Here is a 17,276-nt window from a genome sequence, read left to right on the forward strand (position 1 = left end):
GAGCCCAGGCCAGTCTGACTACGACCAAAAGTCTCTTGGTTACTCATGTGGTCCCTTGGATGAGTCAACCTCACCCGGGAGCTTGTCAGAAGCGCAGAATCCCATCCCCACCCAGAGCACCTGAATCAGAAAAAGCATTTTAATAAGATCACGGGCGATTTGAGGGCATCTTAGACTTTGATCAACACTGCCATCGCATTAAAGGACAGGCTGTTGGGGGGTGGTGCTGGCGGTGGAGACTGGGAACCGTCCCAGGAGAGGGGTGGTGGTCCAATCGTGCTTTTTCCCAAACGTAATGGGAGCCGTCTGAGGCTGAAAGGTCCCGGGCAGGTTGGGGGATGATGTGGCGCATGGGCTGTGGACCCAGGTGCGGACCCCAGGGCCCTCTGGGAAGCCCAACCCCGCCCACCTTCCGCCTCTGCTCCTCCTCCTCCTGCATCTTCAGCTGCAGCTTGCGCACCATCACCTGGCGCTTCCACTCGGGGATGGGCCGGCCCTGCTCGTCGTGCGTGGGGATGAGCGCCTCCACGTCGAGCGGCACGCCCGGCGCAGGGGTGGCAGGCGGCGCCGGCGCCACGCTGCCGTTGAGTAGTGGCTGGGACCCCGCGGCCGGCGGGGTGGGGCTCCTGGCCCGTGACGGTGCCGGCGAGGCCGGCGGCAGCGGCGAGTCGGGCTGCGGGGAGAAGCGGCGGGGCTGAGTGCCGGGTGGGCGGGGTCGAGGGGCGGGGGCGTCTGTCGCATCGCCTACCTGGGAGGCCGGCTGCCCACTGCCCGAGAACACCGTGGTCAGCCCCTTGCTCTGCGGCGTCGGCTTCAGACTCTTGCCCGCCTTGATCTCAGCCAGTAGCTCCGAGTTGTCGCCCGTCGGGGACATCATGTTGAAAGACTTGGTGCCTGCGCGGGGGCAGGAGAGGACACGCTGGCCTGGTGTGAGGCCCGTGTCCCCGCCGTCCCCAACCTGCCCTCTGCTGCCCTCTTCCCCAGGTCAGCGCAGGCCGGGGCCTTCCCTTGGGCTCAGAGGGCACCTCTCCAGGTCCCGGGTCCCGCAGGCCGCTCTCTGGGACCCCAGAGGCGGGTCCTCAGCTGGCAGCCCGCGCGGCCCCGCCATCCTCCGGCCCTACTCACGGGGTGTGGAGCCCCCGCCTGGAGTCCCCTGGGAGTTCATGATGGCTCCTGGGCCGGCCCTGGGGCCTCTAGCGACTATCTCCGCCCAGCGCACTGACTGCCCAGCTCCAGAACACTACCTGGGGCCAGCCGGCGACCTTTGTCCCGGCTTCCCCGGCCCGGCCCCGCCAGGGTGGAGCCTCCCTTTGGCCATTTCTCTGCACCAGCAAACCCCAGTGACCCTTGGACTGAGTCACCTGGGGCTTCCATGGCTATAGACTCGGGACCCTGGATGCCAGAAGCCAGCCGGCCCCCTCTCCCCGCCACAGACAGACACACGCGCAGACGCACTGGTTGCAAGCCCAGACGGAGCACACTTATGGCAAAGCGCAGCGCAGCTCTGGCGGACCCGGGAAAGCCGAGACGTTACTAAGGATATAGGGTGGGGGCACTCAGGACGAGGGGCCAGGCGGACGACATGCAAGTGCGCGGCGCGGAGTTTGCATTTTCCGACGAGGCCGGCGGAGGTGAATGGAGTTGGGGGAGGGTTGTCTTTAGAGACTGAGGAAGGAAGGGGTCAGGGCTGGGTGAGGGGGGGGGGAAGAGGGGGCCAACAGCTTCTGGGTTCCCCGGGCTGAGGATCCCAGAGCGCAGTAGTGGGAGGGGAAAAAGGGAAAAGTGCCGGTGGGCGCCGGCTGCGGGCTCATTTCTTTAGGCAAAACCGTCTGCCCGGCACAGAATGCGGGTAGAACCTGTAGTGTCCAGGACCCCTCGCCTGCCAGCCCCTGGTCCCGTCCTTTCCTCAAGACCCCAGCCCGCCAGCCTGGCTTTTCCTGAGCGTGCCCTGTGCCCCGCCCCCGCGCCTCAGCCAGGAGCCACGCACGCAGCTACTCACTCTTCCTGTGTCTCAGCACTCTCACTTCTAGGGGCCGAGAGGAGAGAAGTGACAGCGAAGTTAGGAGAGGGAGGGGGCTGGGGTGAGGCTAGGACATCACGGAGAGCAAGAGAGGGCCAGGGAGGGCAGGAGGAGGGGAGATGCGCGGGGCCGGGTGGGCGGGGCGGGGGTGTGTGTGTGTGAGAGGAGGAACTTTCCGGTCCATCTGACCCTGGCTCAGGCTGCTCTGGGGCTCCATAAGGGTGGTCTGCTCAGTTCCCAGCTTTGCTGGTGCCCCTGAGGGCTGGGCTGGGCTGCCATTGGCCCTGGCCCCCCTAGCAAGGGCCTCAATCTTGGCATTAGGATGGGATAGGGCACCCAGCCCAGGCTCTGCTGCGAAGGGGTGTCTGGAGAAGCCCAGAGTCTATTTTTCTTCTATGCCTAGTTTCAGCCTTGCTCCAGGCTGCCAAGGGAAGACACTGACCTCAAAGTTGGGGGCCTTTCTGGGGGCTCAGCTGACGGTGGACATGCTACCATGGGCTGTGCTCTGCAGGGGCTGCGGCACCACAGGTGCCCCAAGGAGCCCAGGCTGGCCCCACCCTGGATGCTACTGCAGCCTTGCAACCCTAGTCAGGGAAATGAAGCTTTGGATGCTACCACTAAGTATGGTCCCTGAACCGAGTGGCTGGGTGAGGAAGGCAGCTCGGCCACCCCCTGCCAGACTGGAGTGGAAGCATCAGCACCCAGACACCACCTCCTGGGCCTTCCAGGAGCCCTGGCATGAAGGAGACTGTCCCGCATTTCAGAAGAGAAGCCCAGGAATCCTGGTCACCAGTCTAGCTCTTAAATAAAGGAGGCTCAGGGCTTCCCTGGTGGCGCAGCGGTTGAGAGACCGCCTGCCGATGCAGGGGACGTGGGTTCGTGCCCCGGTCCGGGAAGATCCCACGTGCCGCGGAGCGGCTGGGCCCGTGAGCCGTGGCCGCTGAGCCTGTGCGTCCGGAGCCTGTGCTCCGCAAAGGGAGAGGCCACAGCGGTGAGAGGCCCACATACCGCAAAAAAGAAAAGAAAAGAAAAAAAAAGGATGCTCAGGGGATTCACCAGGAGGGGGAGGGCAGAGTATGATGGGTTACTGGCCTTGACCCTATAGCCAGGCCCTGGGCTGTAGCTAGCTTGGGGGAACAAGAGAAAGCGGCCAGGAGTGGAAGGGTGACTCAGGATAGATGTGGGGCAGGAGGGAGGTTGGCCAGCAACCCTGCCTCCCTGCAGCTCATTCTACTTCTCTGAGCTTCCCTCTAGCACCAGCTCATCAGAAACAGCAGCCACCAGAGCTGGGAGGCCTTGCCTACTGGGTGGAAGGCAGGGCCAGAGAGGGAAGGGGACTTGCCCCAGGTCACACAGCCCAGTCCTGCTCTGGCAGGACCTAAAGCAACTCCAAGCCTCCCCTTAGGGTCAAGTCCTCATTGGGGTGGGGCTGCAGAAAGATCAAGGAGGAAAAGAGGAAGCACCAGGGCAGTGGCAGCTGCCCGGGTGGGATGGGGGAGGAGGGGGTCTTGGTTTCCCTCCCCCTTCAGGGCTAGCGCCGCCCCCCACCCCTCAACCCGCCCCTACTCACTGCCAGTGGACGAGGAGGAGCGACGCTGCCCGCAGCCAGGGCCAGAGCCCTCGAAGGGCAGAGGAGGAGCGGGCGGCGGCGAGCTCAGGGCCTCGGGCAGAGGCGGCGGCGGCGGGGGCGGCGGGGGCAGCTCCCTGGACGTCTTGGGGTCCGCGCCGCAGCCGTTGTGCACGTGGTTCCCGGGGAGCAGCGCCGCCTGCGGGGGAGCGGAGGGGCCAGCGAGTGAGACGCGGGCGGCCCGGCCGGGTCCCGGGCGGCCGGCGGGTGCGGGCTGGCGGGCACGCACCTCCTCGCTGTGCGCCATGCCCGGGCGCGCGGCCAGCGGCTCCCCGGGGTGGCGGCCTAGCAGGCGGTAGTAGTCCCCCGTGCTGGGCTGCTTGCTGAAGGCGCGGGGCTTGCGGCTGGAGTCCTGCCTCCGCAGCCCGTTGCGGCCGTCGCGGGAGCGCAGCTGCGGGAAGACGGCGGGCGGAGTGAGCTTCGGGCACTTGTCCCTTCCGCCCCCCACGTCCCTCTCCCCGCCCTTCCCAGCTCTTAACCTTCCGGGGGCTCGTGGCCAGCCGCGGTCCCAGACCCTCCCGTTCTCAGAGCGGGGATGCGGCCAGGGTCCTGCGGGCCTCGGTGAAAGAGCACTCTCGGTCGGCCCCACGGGGAGGGGTTCTGGGCGCGGGCCAAGGGGCGCAGGGGCCCCCACTGTGGCTAGAAGGGGCGGGCCGAGGGGCGGGGTGGCCCAGCCCAAACGCCAGGGGGAGCTGGAGAAGGGGTAGCTCCCAGCTTAGGCAGCGCTAAGGCCCCAGCCGTACCCCGCTCCCGGCCAACAGACGGTCCCACGCGAAACCAGGGCTTCGCGCAACCCTCTCTGGCGGGAGTTCCGCCCCGAGGAAGTCCACTGCTTGCCCAGGGCCCCCAGCCGCCCGGCCCGGCCTGGGGCTGCTCCTACCTGCGACCGTGCCGGTGGCCCCCCGCTGTGCACCTGGCAGCGGGGGCGGCATGGACTCGACACCTGCGCTACCTGATACTTCCTCTCGGGTTACAGCCCAGCCCGCCCGCCCGCCCGCCCGCGCCTATGAGCGCCCGAGAGCTCTGTCGGCCCGACCTCACCCAGGGCCTGCCAATCCCGGGCCGAAACCCCCAGCGGTCGGGAATGCCGCGGGGGCGCCCACTGCTCCGCCAACACCTGGCTGCTGCGCCGCGCCTACCCTGCAGGCCAGATGTGGCCCCGCCCCCCAGCGCCTCTCTCCCTCCATTCCGGGCCGAGCACCCCGGGCTTCATCCCCCCACTCACCCCCTCCATCCGCCAGAGACAGAATTTGGGCCTAGGCACGGGCAGTGGAGCCCCCCACGTCCGGCCCCCCGGGTTCCGGGTCACGCCTCCGCCCTTTCCCTTCCGCATCTGGAAACCATCGCCGGCTGCGTAAGGGACACCGACACCCGCGCCCAAGCCTCGGGTTTCAGGGGAGGCAGGCCGGGCTCGGGTGACAGCGCGGACAGCCCACTCCGTCGCATCTGCCCCCCACTGAGCCCAGCCCGGGAAGAAAGACAGGAGGCGCAAGGGCCAAAGGCCAAGTCACCTGGCAGGGGCTGTCCCCCGCCCCACCCCCAGTCCGAGCGTCCCCACGGTGGCCCCGGACCCTCCAAGCCCCACCCGGCCAGGCTCACGTTGCAAGGAAACGCGACACCGCGGGATTTGTTTTCTGGGCCAGCCTGCCCCCTCGGCGCCCCCTGCAGCCCCGAGGCGCGGACGCCGCGACCCCGCTCCTGCCCGCGGTCCGGGAAAAGCCGGGGAGCGGGGGTGGGGCCGCGGGGCACACAAAGGGCCCTTGTGGAGCGGCCCAGCGCCTGCCGCCGGGCACGCACACACCGGGAGAGGCACGGGACCTCACTGTCTTGGTGTTCTGGCTCAGGGGAGGGGCCGCAGGCCGGGCCGCCTGTCCTGCGGCTTGGGGCAGGGCCCACACGCCTGGCCTGCAAAGTCCGCTGGCCCTAGGCCCCCTGCAGGCCTCTCCTGGGCCGCCGTCACCTTCTGGAGATGAAAGAGGAACCCATTGAGAGCCTGGTCTGAGGTAGCAAGAAGGGTTGCAGTGGGGCTGTGTCCTCCCCTTCCCCCAGCCGGCGGCCCTGCGATGTGGGTCACCTGTGGGAACTGTTTACTGAGCTTGGCCCTGGAGCAGCTTGCCTGGGGCTCGAGGGAGAACTACGAGGTCAGGGCTCCCACAGGACCCTAGGGGGGCTCTATCTGCCACCCCACCCTCAGCCGCCCGGGGTCTCGGGCTGACCACCCCTCTCAGACCAGCCTCCCTCGGTCCTCTGGGCCAGAACCCCAGGGTACCCTCTGGGCCTCCTTGCCCAGGACCCTCAGAGCTGTGCAGACCAGCCCTCTGCCCCCTCCCCTGCCCCAAAGCCTCAGCCAGGAACCTACAGGCCCTGCATCCAGGCACCCCCCACCCTCAAAGTGCCCGCACCGGATTCGGCCCCTTCTTACAAGCTTGCTTCTCCCCAGGCCTCCCATCTCAGGACTGGCTTGTCTACCCACCTGTGAGCTGAAGCCCCAAACCGGGGAGCCAGCCTCCACGTTACCCCCAACGTGCAGCCTCCAATGCTGAGAGGGCGCTGAGCCTCCCCTTGCGGGTGCCCCCCCCCACCTCCACCGTCCTCCCCGCCCTCACCCCACACTGCCTGCATCTCCCACCTGGAAGACACTCCCCTGGGACCCTTTCTCCACCCGAGCCCGGAGCTGGGCACGTGTGGAGAGGCAGTAGGCACGTATTCTCTGCCCATTCCGTGAGCTCCCTGCCACTCTGCAAGAGGCGGTGAGGACCCAGCTCCCGGAGAGGCACGGCCATCTGGGTATATGTTCCCTTCCCCCACCCTGCCCCCCAACTCCCCAAAGGGTGCTGGCTTTGCCTTCCTCATCTCTCTGTCCCCAGTGCTCAGCCCTGAGTCGCCACGGGGCTGACCAGAAGCTCTGACTCCTGAACAGGCCATTGGACCGGGGACCACCGCCGCCCGCCCTGTACCCGTGAGCCGGGCCACATGTTGGCCTCTGCTGCCCCCCGGCAGCCCACTCCCGGGGCCGGAGGGCAGGCAGTTTGGGGAGGGTTCACTACCTCCTTCTTGAAGGCCTCGGTCTCCACATGGCGGAGTTTGTTCTTCGTCTGCGTGTAGATGTCAGCTGCTTGTAGCCCCGCGGGGGGCTTGGGAGCTGGGTAGCCTGGCGGGGGTGGGGGCAGCTGGGTGCCCGGGGGTGAGGGCGGTGGGAGGAAGCTGGGTGGTGGAGGTGGTGCTTTGGGTCTCTCCATCCTGCTCCGGGGCAGGCCCGGCTCTGGGCTCAGCATGTCCATGTAGCTCTGTATGTCTGCAGCTCTCGTGCTGGGAAGCCCTGGGACAGAGGGAAGGCTGGGTTTGGGAGGTTGCAGAGAGGCTGCCCCCAGGCCCAAGACCCCCTCCTGCCCGGAAAAGACCTGCCACGGGAGTAGGTAGGCTCCGGGTGCAGCCTGACAAGGTCCCACTGTGGGCCCCACGGGGCCGGGCCCACCCTCGCCCTGGCCGTGCCCACCTGCAGCCCTGCACTCGTTGGGGAAAGGCCTGTGCTCAGGTTTGAGGGGAACTGGCAGGGGGCCGCGGGCTCCAGGACAGGGCTGCGGAGCACAGCCACCTGGAGGGTGGAGGGGTGGCTCCTCGGGGCAGATGTGGCCGGGCAGGCGCCGCGAGTACGGACGGCCACACCGCATCCTTGCAGGGGGCCCCAGCAGCTCTGCACGCCACCACCTGGCGGCGTAAAGCAGGCGTCGCAGGTGGACAGACACCTAAGCTCAGGGCGTGGTCAGCATGTGTGAACACGTGTGCCGGGCTTCTGCCTGAGTGTGCACTCGTGTGTGTTCGTGTGTGTACGTGCTTCTTTGCACTTATGAATGTGTTCGCGTTGGTCTGTGGACCTGGGGTGCGTGAGTGCACACGTGCAGCGTAGCGGTCTGTATGGTTCTGTACGTGTGGTTGTGCATTCGTACCTGTACGTTGTGTGTACACACGTGTAGGTGTGCACTCGAGTGTGGGTAGGTGTGTGTAACGTCTGGGGAACACTCTGTGTGTGTGTGTGAGGATACTGAATTGCGTGTGGGCTGCATGCGGCTTTTGTTGGTGGGAGGGTACCTGTGGATGTACAGGCGCGTCAGTGATGGACACCCACAAGGGTGAGTGTCACCCGTCCTCGCCAGAACCAGCCCTCCTGGCGACCTGGGCAGCCTCCAGTGTCAGCTGAGGGCAGAGTGGGCCCAGGGGTGGTCCTCAGGGTGCAGCGGTCTGGCTCCAGTTTGCTCTCCCGCCTCCCCCTTCCCAGGCCCACTCACCATGTGGGGGGCGCCGGCCCTTGATGCTGGAGTGGCTGGAGGAGCAGGAGTCGTAGTTGGAGAGGGTGCTGGTGGGCGAGCTGAGGTCAAAGTTCAGTGGCTGCACCGACATGGTGGTGTTGGGTGAGGACATGCCCGAGTCAGGCTGCTTGGTCTCCAGGTCAGCGGATGGATCCCGTGACAGCACGCGGTGCTCCACGCTCTGAGCGGGAGAGGGGGCGATGAGGGCAACCCCGCTCCAAAGACCAGCACACCCGGGGCCAGGGTCCTGCTCGGGCACACCCTCGCTGTGTGACCTCGGTCGAGCCACCTCCCTCTCTGCGCTCCCTTCCCCATCATCTCTCAGGTTCTCCCCAGGCTAAGATTTAAACCTAGCCCCCCAGCGGCAGGAGCGCGGATTCCTGGGAAACTCCCAGCCCTGGCTGGTCTCTGCTCAGGGGGGCTGAGAGGCTAACTAACAGAAGAGAGAGAGGATGCTGGGTTGGACCCCAAGCGAGGGCGGCCACAGCACCAGCCTTACTCCTTTCTCATCAATGGGCAGAGGGCCAGGCTCCAGCATGGCGAGGAGGCACCGGCGCTGCTGCAGCGGGTGGGAACATTTGCAGCAGCTGGGGATAGGGGAGGGGTGCACAGCACCTGCAACTTGCAGGAAAGACTGATCTCCCGAGCTGGCCAGCAACCCACCCCGTCTCTCCTTGCCGGACTGGGGCAAATCCCAACACGAGCCTAGCCCCTGTCTCCTGATGGGGCCTTTGGGGAAAGGATGGGGCCTGGGGTGGCCCAGCTGAGCTGGGGCGGGGGGCGCGACCTGAGCTCAGCCATCCCCCACCACTGCCTCTCCCCTGCCCACAGGCGTGACCCTCCCGCCTGGGAGCGGGCTGGGGTGGGGGCCATGCTTACGTTGCCCATGCTGGCACTGCTGCAGGCAAGGCTGCTGCTCCCCTGTTTGCTGCTTCCTGCCCAGGCCGGCTCCTCCCTGCCCTGCGCCCCCTCCCTGCCTGAGAAGTGTCACAGGTCCCCCGGGAACGGGAGGCAGGCCTGGCACCAGGTAACGGCTCAGCGGCCACGCTCATTGGCCCCGTAATGAGGGGCTCTGCGGGAGTGTTTGCCTTTTCTGGGCCAGTATCCTCCATGGCTTGGATCTGTCACTGCCGCAGCTGGGCCCGCCTTGTGAGGGGGCCAGGTCCTCCACACCCCACCCAGCTCGGGGGGGGCAGGCCCTGCTGCCTAACCCCTGAGCCAAGGGGAGCCATAGGAGCTGGGCTTCGGGGGGCAGCCTGAACAGGCTCTTTCCTTGGCTGGCTGCAGTGGGTACCTGCCCAGCCCCGACAGAGGTTAGGGGCAAAGGCTTTGCAGCCTGGGGGGATGGCTTCAAATTTCATCTCCTCCACTTACTAGCTACATGACCTTTCTGTCACTTGTCCTTTCTGTCTGCACCTGAGTTTCTTCAACTGTAAATGGGTATAACAGTACTGCCTGCCCCATTATGTTATAACAAAGATTTTTAAAGTTAGTGAAACGCCAGGGCATGGTAGCCAGTAAATGCCATATGTGTCAACTGTTAGTATTAATTCACTGTGAAGATGAACTGAGATTACATCGTAAAGCACTAGCAGGGTACCTTACCGGGGTCAGAATCAAGGAATGGTGCTTGTTTGCTCATTCCCTGCAGCTAAAGCCTCCATCAGGGGGCGCCAGAGGGCGCTGGGGCACTGTGGACCACTACTCTCTCCGGACGGCCCTTTCTGGGGGCGTAGTTCTTCCTTGGGACCAGATGCCATCTCTGACCCCTGGGCCTTGCTGTGCTCTGGAGTCCCCAGAACCAGGGTGCCCCCATATGCCCGACGACAGGGCAGACGATGCTCTGGGCAGGAGGTCATCGGCCTTCTCTCCTCCAGCCTCATTCCGCAGCCCCTCTCGTGGCCAGGCTGCCCCCCTTCTCAAGATGTCTGTGAAGCCAGCCCTCTTTCCTCCCTCCTGCGCCAAGACAGACGTTGCACCAGAGGAGCCGGAGCCCAGGACTGGGAGCCACCCACATCTGCGCTCAAGTCCCAGTGGCTTCCTTCATGGCTTTGTAACCGTAATAAAATAATTTGAAAAGAGTAACACAGGTTTTCAATTATGAAGTAGCCACACGTGAGCAAACATACAGAGTAGTGGTGAAGACAGGTAGCTCCAGGCCTGGACACCAGGGCTCCACCATTGAATGATTGGGTGATTGGGTCTCCCCAAGACTCGGTTTACCTACCTGTGAAATGGGGATACGAGCACTCCTTACCTCAGAGTGTGGTGGTGAGAGCTAAATGAGCTAATTAATACCTGTGGGCAGATGAATGCACTTTACTGTTCCCACTGGTGTGTAAATGTCGTTGTTTCTCCGAGCCTTGGTTCTCATCGGGACGAGGCTGGTCCTCCTCCCCTCGACATTTCTGCCCGAACACCCTCACTCCCCAATGGTCAGTGGTTCTGGCCTGAGAGGTCATGTGGGGTAGTGGTCTACGGCACTTACTCATGTGACCCCGGGCAAGAGGCTTCACTTCCCTGAACCTCAGCTTCCTCCGTCGTTAAAAAGGGTAACAACACCGACCCCTGCGAGGAGGTGGGGGCAAGCTGTGGGGGGAATGCGATAACGCGGGGGAGCAGCGCCCGGGGCGTACCAGGTTCTCCACGGTGCGCAGGTAGCGGGTGCAGTGGCTGTGGCCGTTGTAGTCCGCGAGGTCGGCGGCCGTGTACCCGTCGCGGTCGCGGACGTCCAGCTCCGCGCCGTTCACTACCAGGATCTGGCAGCACTGCAGGGGCGCGCAGTGAGGACCCCCGGCCGACAGCCAGGACCCCGGCGCCGGGGCAGCGCTGCGCTGAGAGCGCGGCGCCAGCAGAGGGCGCCCGCCTCTCCCGCGCTCGCCCGGCCTCCCGGCCACGCCCCCGGCCCGCCCTCACCTCCAGCTCCCCGTTCTCGGCGGCGTCATGCAGCGGGGTCCCGCCCCACAGGTCGGCCGAGATCTCGCCGCCGTGCAACAGGAGCCAGCTGAGCACTTTGGCGTGACCGCGGCTCGCCGCGAAATGCATGGCCGTGGCGCCGTCCTTGTCCTGCTCCGACAGGCTCACGTCGGTGCAGCTCACCTGGAGGGGGAGCGGACGGGGCACACAGGGGCGGGGGCTGGGCGCCAGGCCCCTCTTGGCCCCACCCCCGTCCCGTACAGGCCCCTCCTCTCCCGGGTCCCAACCCCGACCTGTCCCCGAGCTCACCAGCCACACGATGACGGGGCTGTGACCCATCTGCGCCGCGGCGTGCAGCGGGGTCATGCCGTCGTGGGCGCTCAGGTGCGGGTCCGCGCCGCACTCCTGCACCAGGTACTGCGTCACCTCCAGGTGGCCCTCCTGGCACGCCAGGTACAGGGGCGTGGCACCATTCTTGGTTTGGGCATTCACTCCCCTACGGAAGACGCAGCATCCACCGTGGGCTCTCAGTGTCCGTCCCCCTCCAAAGCTTTCTTCACCCCTCGCCCGCTTCCGGGGAGCTCTGGCGGGCTGGGAGGGTGTGTTGGAGAAAAACCTAGTGGCTGGGCCCGGCTGCCCAACTCCCTCTGGACTGAGTCTTGTGCCAGCCTCCCTGGGTGGGGTGGGGGGGCCCTCTGGCTTGCTTCCCCACCTCCACCCCGGCAGCCTTCTTTCTGCAATGCACATCTGACTGAGCTAGTCTCTGCCCTCAGTAAATAGCCCACCTTTTTACCAAAGTCTACAGGGATGTGGTGACCTGGCCTCCCCCTACCTTTTCAGCCACACTGACCCACAGTCAGTGTGAGTCCTCACACCTGCTGTCAGACCTCTGTGCCTTTGATCATGTCACCCCTCTGTCTGGAAGGCCCTTCCCATCTCTCTTGAAGACTCGGTACAGACCCCTCCTTCATGAGGCCTGCCCTGATCTCTCCAGCAGAACAGGCCTTTCCCACCTCTGTGCCACATACTGCCCTGGGCTCACTCCATGGGCCGCCTGTCATGCTCGATCATAACTTATTTTGCCCTCTGCCTCCCCCAGAAGACTGAATTCCCAGAAGGCAGAGTGGTAGTGTCACCAGATAAAACACAGGATGCCCAGTTACAACCTGAATTTCAGGTAAACAACAAATAATTTTCTAGTGTAAGTCTACCCTCAATGTGGCATGGGGTGTGCATATACGAAACCATTATTTGTCGTTTATCTGAAATTAAAAGTCAGTGGAATATTCTGGTTGTGGTTGTCATCAGCCTGGCAACGTGACAGGTGCCGCCGTCCACTGAGTACCTCCCATGCGCTACGATACTAGCGCACAGGTCCTCCTCACTGCATGTCCTAACTAAGGTCCTACTGTCATCCCCATTTTGCAGTGGGGCAACTGAGGCTCAGGGGCTGTGACTCGCCAAAGGTCACACAACGGCCAAGTGGCATCTGAGCACAATCCGTCTGTCTGATGCGGGCCCGGACGCACAGCAGGAACGAAGGGAGCCAGGAGAGGGATTGGGGGAAGGGCCATTCCACGTCTTCACTCCCTCAGCCTTCCCTCGGGCCTAGCGTGCAGCTGTCACTGCCCCTCCTACCTGCTCCCCAGCTCCCACAGAAGGGTCCTAACTGGGGAATCAGTCCCATGAAGTAGAGTGCTGCTGGGAAATAGGGAAGCTGTCCCTCCCTGCTCCTGGCTTAGCCTCAGTTTTTCTGACTTCACGATGGGTGTGGAGGCCAGGGTGCAGTTACCGGACACAGACACTAGGTGGCGCCACAATCTAGGCCCAGACCGACGAGCTCGCAGCGGGTCTAGGACACAGCGGGTGCGGGGTGGGCTGTAGGTGCTGAGTCCCTCTGGGCTGGATCAGCCCTCTGGGCCCCAGGAAGCGCAGTTCTTCGTCCGACTTCATATCCTACCACCCACCCGCCTCTCCCATCTATTTGCTCACCGCCTCGATCACACGCTCCACCCCCACCATCCACGCCCTCCCTCCCTCATCTAAGTGCCAGCCGCGTGTACAGTACCGTGGGCACCAGGCCACCCAGTCCTCCTCCATGTGCCCCCTCACCCACCCTCTTGTCAGCCACCCACGACTCGGCCCCTCGCTCTCACACGCCCCTCGGAGCCTCCCGTCTGACTCCTCCCTGTCCCTAAAACCCCATCCCTGTCCACTTGCCTGACCCCTGACCCCTGACCCCAGGCGGCTTGCAGCGCCCACCAGGCGCACAGCCCCAGCTCTCTCCGTCCTCCTGACGTGGGAACAGCCCCTCCTCAGACACAGAGCTGCCACTTCGGGGCTGACACCGAGTCTGGGACGGTGCCCGGCCGCCTGCCACTACCCCACCCGCGGCGGGGGCGCGGTGGTGTGCGGAGCACAGCACACAGCGCGCCCACACGCCGCACCTCAGGAACGCGCTGGCTCTCGGCCGCCAGCCTCCACGCCCCGGTGCCAGCATTGCCCCCCTCCCACTTTCACAAGCTGGTGCTTCAGGAACGGCCCGTTTAATATTTCATGACCGACACTCGATGGCCTGAATTATTCACCCCGTAACCAAGGCGCAGCGAGTGCTGGGGTCCTGGGGCTTGGAGACTGGAGGGGCCACCGCCCAGGGCCCACCGGGCTGTCTCGGCAGCGTACACAGCTCAGGGCGCCGGATCTGCCGGCGGCCCTGTTCTCCCAGTCCACGCCGCCTGGCTGGGATCCATGACCCACGGGTGCCCAGCCAGCCTGAGGAGGTCTCAGAAGGTCTGATAAGCTGGCACAGAGCAAGCCGAGCAGGAGGGGGACGTTGTGCTCACAGCCTCCTGCGGGGCCACCGGCTGACAACCCCAGCTGGCGTCCCTGGTACGGAGTGAGCGCTCGGTAACCCATTCAGGAGTCACAGCCCCCAGCCTGGGAGACCCACGAGTATGGGGCAGATTCGCTGATGAGCCGGGGTGGGAAAGGGGGTCCTGGTCTTGTTCCTTTCTTCTGTGTCGACCTGGAGGCAAGAAGAATGGGCACCCTCATACGCACTGGGGTAAACTCTAAAAATATGGAGGAGGGACTTCCTTGGCCGTCCAGTGGTTAAGACTCCATGCTTTCAATGCAGGGAGTGCAGGTTCAATCCCTGGCTGGGGAACTAAGATCCCATATGCTGTGCAGCACGGCCAAAACATAAAAAACATAAAAAACATATATATATATATGGATGAGCACAGGAACAAAGTAAATTAATGAATTTCATCCTTTTTTTTTTTTTTTTTGGTGGCGCTTGTGGGATCCTAGTTCCCTGACCAGGGATTGAACCCGGGCCCCGGCAGTAAAAGCACCAAGAGTTCTAACCACTGGACCGCCAGGCGATTCCCAACACTAGTCTTTAAATTAACGCATTTAGATGGAGAGAGAGTGCATTTATATATTAGTAGAGGTGACGAGAACGGATAACAGTGACGGTGGGTACCGTCTACTGAACAGACCGCTCTGTACCAAGCACTGGGACGTGCATAGTACACATGGCCTCTACCTAGCCCTCCTAAAGACCTTACCCGGTAGGTGTCAGCATCGTTCCCCTTTTACAGATGAGGAAACTGAGGCACAGAGGGCGAGGATCACTTGAGAGGCAGAGGGGGACCCGGTGTGAGAAGGACCTGGCGTGTGTGCCACCCGCAAGTGGTGTCTTGCCTCCCATCTCTGTTCACAAAGCCGTCCACGCGTGGGGACAATGATCGTCGCTGAGACATGCTTGCAGAGCCCTCAGCAAGGCCTGGCGCCGTCGCTGTATTTTAGGATCCCTCCTGCCTGTGCCTCTGTGGGAGCGCTGCTGACCTGGGGTGTCCAGGCCCCAACAAGCACGGGTCAGGCCGGGCAGCATTTCTGCTGCGGAGAGTCGCTGCCTAGAGCAGAGGGGTGGGGTCTCGGGAGACCTCTGGCCTCAGGACCCGCCCGGCTCCACCCCATCGAGTTCCAGCCGTAGTGGCGCCATGGGTGACTGGTCCGGCCCCAGCCCCTGCCCTTGGCCCTGCCCTCCACCCACCACCCCAACTCACTGTGGTTCACTGTGCAGGGCCCCGGGGCATTCTCTAGCCACCCCGCCAGCCTCAGTTTCCACATATGGCAAATGGGCATCACAACTGTTACCTCTCCAAGCCTCTTGTGAGAGACAGAAGAGGAATCTTTGCAAGTTGCAAGGTTCCTCCCAGGGGAGGCAGGGCTTGGCTTCCTGGTACCGCTGCCACAGCCTCACTCACCCGTCCCTTGGGCCTCAACACAGTCACCTCCACGCTACCAGCCTCGACTGACGTGGCCACGCCCTAACAGGTGCCCCTCACCCCACCGAACACCTGCTCCTCTGGGCTACGGACAAGCACACACCGGGCCTTCTCAGCCTCCCTTGCTGGGCCCTCGACCCTTGCCCAATCTCCAAATGTTGGGGTGCCCCAGGACCTCCTTTCTAAACACACTCTGCCCCTGATGAGGTCATCTACTTCCTAGGGTTAAAGGTCACCTGTCCCCAGTGCTGCTTTCTTCCCCCCAGCTGGGACCTGGAGTACATGCGGCCCCTACGTCAGCTCACAGCTCACTCATCCATCTGTGCATTGAGCAGCTTCTTGAACTTTACTTGCCTTTTTTTTTTTTTTTAATTAAAAAAACTTTTTGGGGCTTCCCTGGTGGCGCAGTGGTTGAGAGTCCGCCTGCCGATGCAGGGGACACGGGTTCGTGCCCCGGTCTGGGAAGATCCCACATGCCGCTGAGCGGCTGGGCCCGTGAGCCATGGCCGCTGAGCCTGCGCGTCCGGAGCCTGTGCTCTGCAACGGGACAGGCCACAACAGTGAGAGGCCCGCAAAAAAAAAAAACAAAAAAACTTTTTGGCCATGCCACGCAGCTTTCGGGGTCTTAGTTCCCCGACCAGGGATCGGCCTGAGCCCTTGGCAGTGAGAGCTCGGAGTCCTAACCACTGGACCGCCAGGGAGTTTCTCCTTTACCTGCTTTTACATGGAGCAAAGCTCTCCACACTCTCCCTCAAACTACCTTCCCCCCTTACTGTCCCCATTTCAGTAAAGGACACCAGGCCAGCCGCCCTTGAGTCCAAGCTCTGGAAGTCTTTGGCAACACTTGACCCTTGAGTTCTTTACAAGCCTGAGTCTCCCTAGCAACCATCACATAATGATACTTTTCTTCCTCTTGGGAACAAAGATGATATAGACAAACTGTAGCTATTAAGCAAGTCACCCTGATGACACAAAAGAAACATGGAATGCTCGTAAATGTTTGATAGAAATCTCCGTCCAAGATTGGTGCCAGCTTACTGTGGCCGTTGCCACTAGGAACAAGGAGGGATCTGCCCACAGAAGCAGACTCCCGTCAAAGAACGGCCTGACCCTCCCCACTGGCAATAATTTCTGCCCCAAGGGAGGTCCGGGAGGGGATGATCTCCACAAGGATTAGATCTGGCTGTGCGGTAAGTCCGCTCCGCTCGAACAAAGACTCGGAGCCTCTGGCGGTTCTACCTCTCTTATCCTCTAATCACGCCTCCTGACTAATTTGAAATGAACCCAAATGAGGCCTGGCCTAGTGAAGCAATGCAGCCCTGATTTGAGGAAGATTCTAGAACAGTCAGCTTTACACCCAATCCATCAGCAAGCCTGGAATATCCCCAGAAGCCTTCACTGGTCTGCAATTCTCCCAGCCTTCCAGGCCCTCCTGGCTTGCGAGGAAGCCACGGGGGATCCCCCCTCAGGCCTCTGCCCGGCCAGTTCCACCTGCATCGCTCCCAGGCCAGGTCTTGGCACGGCCGGTCCTCTCCCATTCAGCTCTCACCTCCTCAGTGGGGCCTTCCTGGACCCCCTCAATTTAAAGAAACCCTCCAACCACTTCCTACGAATACCACTTCATAGCACTTGTCCCTCTTGAATTGTCTTGGCACTCTTTTCATGCATTCCAGGGACACATATCACGAGGCTGCCACATGCCGGGGTGGGGCAGAGCTTGAAAAGAGTGGAGACCTGCCCTCTCAAGCTTGGTTCCACCAGGGCTGCCGGACACACCCTGCCACACTGGAAAATCAGCAAGAACGTCTCTGCGTGTACACGTGCTCTTGACCTGGCTCCTCCTTTGCCTCTGGGAGCCCCCCACGTTGTCTCCGTGAAGTCATGAGGACTCACTGCGTCCCTAACGCTAGCGGGGCTGGGCACTTAGGGGACACGTGGGTGCTAGTTGTTGAGTGGATGAATGTGGGAGTGAGCGAGGTGGGCAGCCAGGCCCGGAGCTCTGTGACGCCTCCTCGCACGTGGCCTCAGCTGGTCCATTTGCCAGACGGGCCCTGGGAGGCCCAGAAGGGAGTTCCGTCTGAGGTCACGGGCAGTGAGCTGCCTGCAGAGCC

The 17,276-nt window shown here is 63.2% G+C and overlaps 1 protein-coding gene across 3 annotated transcripts in view; it reads right to left on the reverse strand.

Moving 5' to 3' along the window:
- ESPN (espin) overlaps positions 1 to 17,276 on the reverse strand; it is a 30,035-nt gene that overhangs the window by 5,591 nt on the left and 7,168 nt on the right. Inside the window, exons 3-12 of one of the 3 annotated variants that reach the window (XM_059039325.1) lie at positions 11,180 to 11,366; positions 10,871 to 11,053; positions 10,591 to 10,722; positions 7,934 to 8,135; positions 6,695 to 6,966; positions 3,877 to 4,038; positions 3,591 to 3,786; positions 2,000 to 2,026; positions 749 to 894; positions 410 to 673 (exon numbers count right to left, since the gene is read on the reverse strand). In XM_059039325.1, coding sequence (XP_058895308.1) covers positions 410 to 673; positions 749 to 894; positions 2,000 to 2,026; positions 3,591 to 3,786; positions 3,877 to 4,038; positions 6,695 to 6,966; positions 7,934 to 8,135; positions 10,591 to 10,722; positions 10,871 to 11,053; positions 11,180 to 11,366 — 1,771 coding nt within the window. Of the gene's footprint in view, positions 1 to 409; positions 674 to 748; positions 895 to 1,999; positions 2,027 to 3,590; positions 4,039 to 6,694; positions 6,967 to 7,933; positions 8,136 to 10,590; positions 10,723 to 10,870; positions 11,054 to 11,179; positions 11,367 to 17,276 lie in introns of all 3 variants that reach the window. The other 2 variants (XM_059039333.1, XM_059039314.1) reach the window with 2 other exon arrangements.

The sequence above is a fragment of the Kogia breviceps genome, chromosome 1 (genome assembly GCF_026419965.1).
Source record: "Kogia breviceps isolate mKogBre1 chromosome 1, mKogBre1 haplotype 1, whole genome shotgun sequence".
NCBI lineage: Eukaryota > Metazoa > Chordata > Mammalia > Artiodactyla > Physeteridae > Kogia > Kogia breviceps.